At 43.4% G+C, this 10,937-nt stretch overlaps 1 protein-coding gene across 2 annotated transcripts; it reads right to left on the reverse strand.

Moving 5' to 3' along the window:
* Positions 1-368: 368 nt before the first annotated feature.
* Positions 369-10,318, reverse strand: RNF112 (ring finger protein 112). Of its 2 annotated transcripts, XM_043977904.1 has the most exons (14): positions 10,207-10,318; positions 9,220-9,260; positions 8,106-8,367; positions 7,394-7,609; positions 7,027-7,161; positions 6,648-6,752; positions 5,515-5,565; positions 5,016-5,072; positions 4,852-4,938; positions 3,878-3,995; positions 3,596-3,726; positions 3,440-3,496; positions 3,159-3,233; positions 369-1,742 (listed from the first exon to the last, which is right to left on the reverse strand). In XM_043977904.1, exons 2-14 carry the CDS (start codon positions 9,240-9,242, stop codon positions 1,281-1,283), a joined length of 1,779 nt encoding a protein of 592 aa, XP_043833839.1. In that variant the 5' UTR covers positions 9,243-9,260; positions 10,207-10,318; the 3' UTR covers positions 369-1,280. The 2 variants fall into 2 exon arrangements, with proteins under 2 accessions (XP_043833839.1, XP_043833840.1); XM_043977905.1 differs by lacking the exon at positions 9,220-9,260 and having other exon boundaries at positions 10,207-10,289.
* Positions 10,319-10,937: the final 619 nt, after the last annotated feature.

The raw sequence follows: 10,937 nt of genomic DNA on the forward strand, positions 1-10,937 counted from the left end.
CATATTGGGATGAGTGAGCAAGCACAGAAAGGGAGTATGGATGCCACTATACTAAGAACCTAAAGAATGAGCACTACTTCACTGATCTTATTTAGATTATAGCCTATTTCAGTAAATGCAAAAGTAAATGCAAAAGCCTTTCTTACTTTTCTGTCTGTAACCCTGAGACTTAGCACAGTATTTTGCATATAGTATTTAATAAAGGCCTTCTATATTTAAGTATTAAGTATTTTAAAATACTGATTAATTAATTTATTTTTTCATATTTACATATTTAAGCCATTTAAAGTATTTAATAAATTTTTGTTTGTTTTTTTTGCGGGGCAATTGGGGTCAAGTGACTTGCCCAGGGTCACACAGCTAGTAAGTGCTAAGTGTCTGAGGCCAGATTTGAACTCAGGTACTTCTGAATCCAGGGCCGGTGCTCTATCCACTGCCCCACCCAGCTGCCCCCTAATAAATGCTTTTAAATTCATTCATTCATATCATGGATATCCAATTCAACAATGAACATAAAATCACAGATCTAGAGCAGGAAAGAATCTCAGAAAGTCGATCTCTTCATTTTACTTATAAGAAAATTTAGTCTCAGGGAGTCCTGTGCAAGAGGAGACACCTGTGGCATTGTTCTCCCTATAATGTGATCCATCATCTCTGTCTTTCCTCTCTATTCAGTGAACATTCTGCTTTTGTCCATCGTGGGCTTCATCCACTCTCCAGTAAGCGAAATGCTATAGGTTCCCTTCTCCCTCAACAATGAAATTTAGACTGGGGTTTTATCTGGTTTAGGTTAACTATGATCAGTAAATTTCTCTGGGATACAAAATAGTTTCCTGTCTGCTTTAGACTGTGATTTGAGGGCAAGGCTCTATCTTGTCCTTTCAGGAATCATTTAGACAACGTCAAGTGTAGGCTGGATGCCATCCATATATTCCTATATCAGGCCAAGACCTATCAGGGAGTGGAGCTGATACAGGAAATTGTTCTGTAGCCAGTCTCTGAGGACAGGGAAAATCATTGCTTCCTGAGTTGGGAACAGAGTTGGGAAGAGGGCGGTCAATAACCAGTAGATAGAGGAGAGGATATGGTGGCTTTAGCGCCTATTTCATGGGCCTGTGTGGTGTGTCACTGATTTTATGAACTTTCTAGACTAGGCCTTCTCTGAGCACCTCTCCTACTCTCTACTGATTATTGACCCTCATCAAAATCTGGTAACCCAAGGCCCTCCCTCATGCTTCATTATTCCCTCTCCTTCTTTCCTTCTCCCTGGTTGCCAGGGTTCATTCATCATCCTGGAAAAGGGGTTTTTTCTCTTCCTCTTCAGGAACTGTTTCCTTACCTTTGGCCCTACCCACAAGGGCCCCTATGCCAGCCCCTATACCACCCCCAACCACTGTGGCACCCACAGTGGCCCCTGTGGCCATAGCTGCAGCTTCCAGAGTCAAAACAGTGGCTGCCACACCAATTCCCACTATTCCACCAGCCGCTGCCAGGATTCCACCTCCCACAAGTCCACCCAGGGCAACAGTCTGACCACAGAAACGCTTCCTGTAGGAATCCTGGAAGTCCTTAACTATCTTCTGAATCTCTTTTTCAAAGTCGTTCATGATTTGACTCTTCCCTGGGCTCTTCAAAGTCTCTTTGAGATGCTTTATGATTGCATCATTCTTATCTGAGAGGCGTTTCCTCATAGTCTCAGGAAGAGTCTTAAGAGAAGCAAACGTGGACTTTGTGGAAGTATCCTGCAAGTGCAGAAGAAGAAGCTGTGACTTCTGGCTAAGCACCCAGGCGCTCACTCTCTCCCTGAGCCCAGGCCTTTGCTATTGAGATCCCTTGGATGCTGAGACTTTAGGCAACCTTTAGTCTAGTCCCCTCTGCCTGTCCAGATGAACTCAACTATGCTTTTCTTTAAAAAAAAAAATGTTTTAGTAATGTATACACACCCACCCATAAAGGCAACACTAAAATTATATATATATATATATATATATACATATATATATATATATATATAAACTTATTTTTACAAATATGTCCCTCTCCAGGCACCCAACACATCAATTTCATCAGACAGTATATGTAAAATTCCACATCCATACCAATGTCTTCATTGAAAGGTGAAAGCCAAATTTGGTCATTACAACTATGGACAAGAATTCAGGCTGGGTGAATGGAAACTGCTTTTCCTTATCCTGCCTTTGCTTCTGACGCAAATTCATTTAAAGCTATGCCAGAGAGGATATTGGAAGTCTGTTAAATTATCCGAACCTGAAACTAAATAATTATCTGATAATTAATCCAGATAATTATAACTACTAATTATAATTAACAGAAAGCTTTGGTTCCCAACTCAGTTTTCAAATTTTTAGCTTAGTCTTCCTGCTTTTTGTCACCTGGTTGTTGTGGCTAGTCAACAACCATGACTAAAGAGCTATCAGCCATGCCTTATCTAGCAGAATATTTAACCACTGTACCCTAGTAGACTTAATTTGAAATGGCTGAGCTGGCTCTAAAGAGATGAAGTTAGGGGGCAGCTAGGTAGCACAGTGGATAGAACACTGGCCCTGGAGTCAGGAGGACTTGAGTTCAAACCCGGCCTCAGATACATAACACTTATTAGCTGTGTGACCCTGGGCAGGTCACTTAACCCCAATTGCCTCACCCCCCCCCCAAAAAAAGAGAGAGATGAAGTTACCAGGGGGGGACTGAAAACCTGGTACAGGAGTGCCCATAGGGAGGAACTCTGGCTCAACGAACCCAGTAGAACTCACCAGGGGATCTCAATGATCATTTTGGAATCAATATAGAGGGGCAACTAACTGCTTCTGGTGCTGTAGGACCCCTGATGTCCCCTGGTGAGTTCATGCATAATAATAATAGCTACAATGCTCCCTCAGGTGAGCATATGGGGAGGTGTATATTTGTAGGATAAAATACCCTACATTCATGGAGGGAATATTCTATTACAAATCTTCTAACTCAGCTATTTCATTAAGCACCTTTGCTTGGAACTAATTGTATCCCCCTGGATGACTAGTGGAAAAGTAGAAATATCAATTGTTGTGGGTAGATGTGGATCCACATAGTATCTAGAACCTAGGCCAGTTCTTCTGGGTAGCTCACATGTGAGAGGGACAACGAAAAGCCTGAGGGCTCACCTGTTCCTTCACAAAGTCCTCCAATTCTTTTTTAGCAGCTTCAAGCATCCTCATATCATGGAGTTCAGTAGCAATCTGTCCAGAGAGAAGAAGGCTCCTTATTATGTTGTCCTTCACTCTCTCCATTTTGGAATTCTGTCCCAAGCCCCCCACCTACTTCCACTTTCTACTTAATCCTGATCCAAGACCATATACCCTTCAAGACATATGTTCTGAGTCCCTGGACCTGGCTTTTTACCCAGGACTAATCTCCTTCCCAGAACTATTAGCCAGGCCTATACCGAATCAAACGAGGAGTAGAATCCAAATTCTTTCTTCGTTAACTGGTGGGAGAGTCTCTGCAGATAAATTTAAAAGGATAATCAGGGGTCACAGAAGAATGGACAGTTATGTGTAAGATTCGTGGAAGTTGGGGAAGTTGGGGAAGTTGTCCATACCGTGATGAATTCAGCTAATTTCCCCCCAGTGAGAATTTGTCCATCTGAGTGCTTTTTCACATGCTGCGTGGCTGAACTGCAGACATCTGTGATGTAGTCATGTAGATACTGATAGAAATCTGAATCCATGTCTGAGGAAGAGAAGACCTGTGATCCTGGGAAGTCTGAGTTGTGGGGGGTAGGGTGACTGGAGTTTAGAAGGGAAGCAGGATGTGGGAGGAGCCAAGATCAGTTACACTCTGAGAAGGCATTATAGGGACTTCTGGGCAGAGGGATAGTCACCTTCTGGCTTTCCATTGCTGCTGCTTGCCACTTTTTTCCCAGGAAATGGCAAGAGATAGCAGCAGGCTTGTTGATTCTTAAGAATCTTCCAAATCCTGGGGTATTTGTCAGAAATGTTCTGAGGAGAAAGCAAACCTCAGGATGGGCTCCACCCTTGAAGTGGTACCTTCTTTCTCCCATCCAATGTTCCCTTTTGCCCTCTTCCCCTAGGAATGTCCACTCTCCAATACTGCTTTTCTTTCTTCCCTGAACCCAGGCCTCAGGTCCTTCTTTGCTGCCACCCTCCAAACAGCTGCCAAATGGACTTTCTTTTTTTTTTTTTGGTGAGGCAATTGGGGTTAAGTGACTTGCCCAGGGTCACACAGCTAGTAAGTGTCAAGTGTCTGAGGCCGGATTTGAACTCAGGTACTCCTGAATCCAGGGCCAGTACTCTATCCACTGCGCCACCTAGCTGCCTCCAAATGGACATTCTTAAAGCATGGGTTCAATAAGTCAAGAAGCTTCAATGGCTTTTCACTGCCTCTGGAATTAAAATCTCAACTTCTTTGTCTGGTATTTAGTCTCTCATCACAATCTCCAGCTTACCTTTCCCAGTTCATTTCATTACTGCTCTTCATACATTCTACGACATACTGCTCAGTGCTCCTTGAACTTAACATGGCTTTCCCTCCTTACCCCACCTCAAAGCTCATCTCAAATGACTCCTGCTAAGTGAAGTCTTTTCTGATTCTCCCCAGTTGTTAGTGCCCTCCCCACAAATGATTTTGTATACATGTATGTGTGTACATATTGTCTCCACCATCACCATCACCACCAAGAAAGTTAAGTTCTTTGAGGGCAGACTGATTTACTTTAGGTTCAACATTTCCAGGGCCTAGCATAGTCCCTGCTCAATAGTAGGCATTTGATTAATACTTATTGAATAAATGAATGAATGAATGAATGAACATTTGTTCATCAATGTTCCCACTTGCCTGGGTCACATTAGTCAAGTGTGTTTGGCCTGCCTTCTTTCCAAATGTAGCCGGATAAAACCAGTCACGAACTAAGAAATTCAGATGCTGAAAAAGGAGAAAAGGTAAGATTCTGGAAGGGGTCAGAGTCTCAGGGCAAGTGTACTGGGCAAATAGAATCTCACCTGTACTGGTTCCATCTTAAAATATTCTCCTATCTCTTCAGCAATGTGGAGGAACATCTGGTAAGCAGATATAAGTTAAGGCTTTCATTGTCATAGGACCAAGATATCCTTCCTTAGCTCACTTACACACACACACACACACACACACACACACACACACACACACACACACACACTCTGTCTCTCTGTCTCTCTCTGTGTCTCTCTTTGTCTCTCTCTTTGTGTCTCTGTGAGTGTGTATGTATGTGTGTGTGTGTGTGTGTGTGTGTCTGTCTGTCTGTCTGTCTGTCTGTCTGTCTGTCTCTGTCTCTCTCTATTTCTCTCTCTTCAGGTCCCTTAGACTCTACTGGAGAAACCAAAGATCTTTTTCTTCCAAAGCTACTGGTTCTCATGGCCATACTCTGAAACCAGACATTTTCTATCCCAAGCCTAGTTCTCTATCTCATACCATTCCCTCTCTTGCCCCCACCCCCTAACAGAAGTACAAGTGTCTGCTCACCTCCAGACACTCCAGATCTGTTTGCTTCAACATCCGAGAAACATTGAGAATCTAGGGAACAAGGACAGGAAACTGGGAAGGAGAGCCAGGGGCAAGAGAGCCTCGGAAACTTGATTTTGGAGCATCTCAGAAAGGATAAACACTCCTTTTTAGGCTAGGCCCATTCTCAGAAGGGGGTTATTACATTTTAGGAGAGGAAGAGGACTTATTTTCTAAGGCAATATCAAGAACCTTATGGCTAGCAGATCCTCTTGCCTCTCTTGGCTTCTGTGCAGAAATCAAACCTAATCTAGTCTAGTTAGAGTTAGGGGCTGGGGTGAAAGCAGAGGGAATTTTCTTTCTTTCTTTTTCTTTCTTTCTTTCTTTCTTTCTTTCTTTCTTTCTTTCTTTCTTTCTTTCTTTCTTTCTTTCTTTCTTTCTTTCTTTCTTTCTTTCTTTCTTTCTTTCTTTCTTCCTTTCTTTCTTTCTTTCTTTCTTTTTTTTTTGCAGGGCAATTGGGGTTAAGTGACTTGCCCAGGGTCACACAGCTAGTAAAGTGTTAAGTGTCTGAGGCCGGATTTGAACTCAGGTACTCCTGAATCCAGGGCCAGCGCTCTATCCACTGTGTCATCTAGCTGCCCCCAGAGGAAATTTTCTAACCTACTTTAAAAATGTTGCCTCAGAGCCTACTTAGGGCCAAGAAATACTAAAGATAAACATAGAACCTAGTGAGAATCCAGTGATCATTTTCACTAAGAACACAATAGCTGATCCAGATTCAGTCTCTCTGGTCTAGGAATCTCATTCATTTTTTTTTTTTAGATTTAAACAGCACACGTGTCAACAATACAATAAATTAAAAATAGAAATCGTATCCACTTTAAATCCTGTGACTTTACAGATTTTTTTCAATACATACTCACCTTTCATTCCCAACTACAATAATATCAGTATCAGTCCTATCCCATTAAGGCAGTTCCCTGAGATGTCTTTTGTAAGGAGCTGGAAGGTATTTTCCCCATTCCTCTCTGGTTCAGTACCTGAGTTATAACTCAGATCTGGCCTAGAAATCCTACAATGAGCTGGAAGGGAGGCTGTCTTAGAGAGAGACCCCATAGGCCGGGGAACACAACACCTGGATCCCAGGCTATCACCTGATGAGAGCTGAGCAGCATGCTGAGGGCCACAAGCTTGGCATTTGTTTCCTTGTCCTGTCCTGGACTTATGGACCCTTCTGTGTCCACAAGAAACACGGCCACCTGGAGCGGAGAGGGCAAAGCCAAGGGAAGAGGTAAGAACTTCCCCTTCCTTGCCCCTCCCATCCTTCTGCCCCTTCTTCCCTCAGCACTTCCTCAATTCTTCTAACTTTTCATCTACCTGACTTCCCTCAATTTTCTCCTCTCTTTTATCTTCCCTATTCCCTATACTATACTCACCCTCATTTCTCTTTTCCATTGTCCACCTGTTGCCTCTCTGGTTTTTGCCTCCCACTTTCCAGTCTCCCTGGGGATCTCCCCAGTTCTGGACTCTTACCTTCCCCCCATTCCTCTCCAGAATAAATGGCCGGCTCCATATCCAGAGGCCCTTGGTGATGCTTTCAGCTCCTGGTGCACACTGGAACCTCTGTTGAGCTCTTCCTCCTGTCATCCACTGGGCATCCTTGGACTCCTAAAGGAGGTAGAAATCATTCTTCCTCCCCAGGACCAAGATATCATATATACAAGGTTTCTCCTTTAGAATTTCCTTCCTCCCTTCTCAAAATCCAGGTCTGCGCCTCTTAACCCCAAACTCTCCCCAAAGCAGAAGCTTTTTGCCTCAACTCATTCCCCTCCACCCAGAGATCCTATCCTTCCCTCCTCTCCACCTGTCCAGGCCATGGGATCCCAGCCCCAGGTCTTACCAGACCCTGCATTCCTTGGATTAGATAGTTGAGAAGGAAAGACTTTCCTGTTCTCTGTTCCCCCATGACAGAGATGAGACAGACCGGACTGTTCTTGACTTGAGGGTGATTCAAACATTGATCCAGAACCTCTGGACAGAGGCTGATATCCCTGCTGGGTTCAGCTTGAACCAGCTGCAGAGGCTTTGCCTCTGCACTGCAAATATCAGAGGGCATCTGAGGAGAAGAAGAAGGGAGGGTACTGTATGCTTCCTAATCTTCTGGGAGCTGACCTAGGAGTACCCACCTCTGTTAAGTATAATGAAGGAATTCCCCATCTTTCACCCTAATCTTTCTAGATTTAACCCAAAGTTCACAGCTTCCTCCTGAATCAGGCAAAATCCAATTTAGTTTTTTGGGTTTTGTTTTGTTTTGGGGTTGGGTTTTTTTTGTTGTTTTTCTTTGTTTTGTTTTTTGTGGGGCAATGAGGGTTAAGTGACTTGCCCAGGGTCACACAGCTAGTGTCAAGTGTCTGAGGCCGATTTTGAACTCAGGTCCTCCTGAATCCAGGGCCAGTGCTTTATCCACTGCACCACCTAGCTGCCCAACCCAAATCCAATTTATTAAGTGCTTACAGTATATTAGACATTATGCTAATCAGACCTAGAAATTCATTTTTTCCTTGTCTACATGAGACTGTGGAACTCTAGTCCCTGACTTGGTTTGAGTTTACCTTCTGCTGAAGGGAGTTCATGTTCTCCAACAGATTCCGGAGCCGAACATCTGGAACCAGCTTCCCCCTATCACACCTCTTCCGGCACTCAGGGCAGCAAGGGGGTTGGGATTCTGGAACACCGGAGTCCCAATGACAGGTGATGCATTGAGCACAGAAATTGTGGCCACATTCAAGAGAGATAGGATCCCGGAACAACTCCAAGCAGATGGAGCAAATGAGGTCAGACTTCAGTAAATTCAATGTGGCAAGTGAGCTGGATCTAAAGATGCAGAACAAGGTATTGGAGAGAAGGATGTCTAGATCTGGGAAGAGCTAATGGAGGATTGGGATCTGGTGGTCAGGATGTTTCATTTAAGAAAGGAGAAGGGTGAGAGGAGTGGGGACCAAATGTAAGTAGGCTATTTTGATATATAATTCCTTTTTTAAAAATACCTCTTTGTGCACCAGTTTCTTTGTGGATCACTGTGGGAAGAAGAGACTGCTAAAAGAAGTGAGGGAGGGACATTCTTATTCTTTTTTATCCCAGACTGATTTTGTTCATTATGAAATCTTTGACTTAGAAAGAATATCATAGGGTTTTCCTATCTAACTCCTCACCCAGCGCAGGAATGCCCTCTAGCATCACTTTTCAATACTTCCATCAATTAAGAATTCTCTGCAGGGGGCAGCTAGGTGGTACAGTGGATAAAGCACCAGCCCTGGATTCAGGAGGACCTGAGTTCAAATCCGACCTCAGACATTTAACACTTACTAGTTGTGTGACCCTGGGCAAGTCACTTAACCCTCACTGCCCCGCCAAAAAAAAAAAAAAAAAGAATTCTCTGCAGACTAAAGTAGACTATTCTCTTCTTGGATAGCACTAATTATTAGAAAGTTCCTCTTTAATATAGAGCTAAAATCTCTACTTTGCTGTAAATTCTACTGACTGGTAGTAATTTTGCCCTCTGTAAGAGGCAGCAAAGGATAAAATTCTTTCTTCCCCCACAATATCCTTTCAGATATTAGAAGGTTACTATCATGTCCCCCCCAAGTCTAGACTTCGCCAGGTTAAACATGCCCAAATCCTACAACCTGGATTTATACTTGGATATTAACCATTACTTCTACTTACAAATGTTCGTTTTTGTTTTCCATCAAGAAGGGTTTTATGTCCTTGAAAAGATGAAATAAAAAGTGACAGAGATATGACAGAACACAGTTAGTGTTGGCCCTGGGCACCTCATGTTCCTCTCATCTCTGTTCCCTTCCTATCCACCCATCCTCCCCTCAACCTCATCCCTTCCCGCTTTCTACTGTCCTCCTTTTATTCCTATCTCATTGACCTTTCTTCTCCTCAACTCTATTTACTATTTTCTATTAGCCATCTAGGAGATACAGTGGAATACGGCTGGGTCTAGAATCAAGAAGACTTGAGTTCAAATCTAGCCTCAGGCATATATTGGTTGTGTGTGACCTTTTGCAACTCATTTTACTTCTGCCTGCCTCAGTTTCTTTAACTGGAAAGTGAGGATAATAATAGTATCTACCTCACAAGATTGTTATTTTGGAGCCAAATTGTAAAGCACTTTGAAAAGCGTCTGACACACGGTTGGCACTTATTAAATGTTTGTTCCCTTCTCCCTTCACCATTCTCCTCATTACCCATCCCATTGTCCTGTCCTCAGCCCCACTCCCCATTCCTTCCCACTCTGGTCTGCTCAGCTCTATTGCTTCCACCACCACCACCACCTTCCCCCACCCCTATTCCTCTCCAAATCCCAGTGTTGCACCTGCTCAGCCCCTGGCCCTCATACTTCCTGTTTTCATTTTAGCACTAGTTTTCTTCTATCCTAATGTCCTCCCCTCAGCCCCATTCTTCTCCCATCCCACTGTCCTGTTCCCATTCCACTATCCTCCCCCCAACAGACCCATTCTTCTCCCTTTAAGCACAAGGTCTTATTTGCCAGGTCCACAAACATGTGGAATAAATGGGGTAAACAAGTTCTGTTCTTGGCATTGACTAGCTGGGGGAGGGAGCTGAGGGGTGGGGAGGAAGCCAAGGAAGAGTCAGGGATGGGAGGAGAAAGGAGATGACCAGAGACTAAGGAAATGTACTTACCTGCCTTAAAGGTGTACCTATTCTGGGAAAGAGAACTGTGGAGGTTCTCACTTACGTCTTCAATCTGCTTCTGTCCAAAGAGGAAAACGAAAGTACTGTATATAGGTTGCATTGGAGGAGGAGTCTTTAACCAGGAAATGGCAAGAAGGGAGTGATTGGCTCTAAGTTCTGGGAAGAGGCCTGGAGACCAGGCAGAAACAGAAAGTGGAAATGGGGACGTGGTCAAGCAAGTGAAAATATATCAAGTTACTTCACTTATTCATTCGATGCACAAGCCTTTTCAGTAAGAAATGTAATTTAATTTTCAGCAAGAATATAATTGCTAACATTTGCAAAGCAAATGTTTGTCATACTGATAAGTTATATTATTCCCATTCTACAGATGAGGAGACTGAGGCTCAGAGGAGAAAAGCCTTGACCATAGTTATACACTTAATAAGGAGGTAGGTTCCCAGACCAGGTTTATCTCCACTCTGTGTCCAAATGCCTTTGTTCTTTGATACCTGTGATGTTCAAGGTTCTATTCAAGGCTCCCTGCTAGGAGATATTAGGAGAGAGAAATAAATAAAACCTGTACTCAGCCTCAAAAGGGTTCACAATTAGCTGGGGACATAAAAGGCAAATATTTATAGTTTCCTCTCTAGGATATTTCCATCATGGTTTTGTGGATTGGTTCCCCAAGGGATGATGATCCCAGGTTCAAAGTACTCTTAGAGGCTACATACCTAAAG

This window comes from Dromiciops gliroides, chromosome 1, assembly GCF_019393635.1.
Source record: "Dromiciops gliroides isolate mDroGli1 chromosome 1, mDroGli1.pri, whole genome shotgun sequence".
Classification (NCBI taxonomy): Eukaryota; Metazoa; Chordata; class Mammalia; order Microbiotheria; family Microbiotheriidae; genus Dromiciops; species Dromiciops gliroides.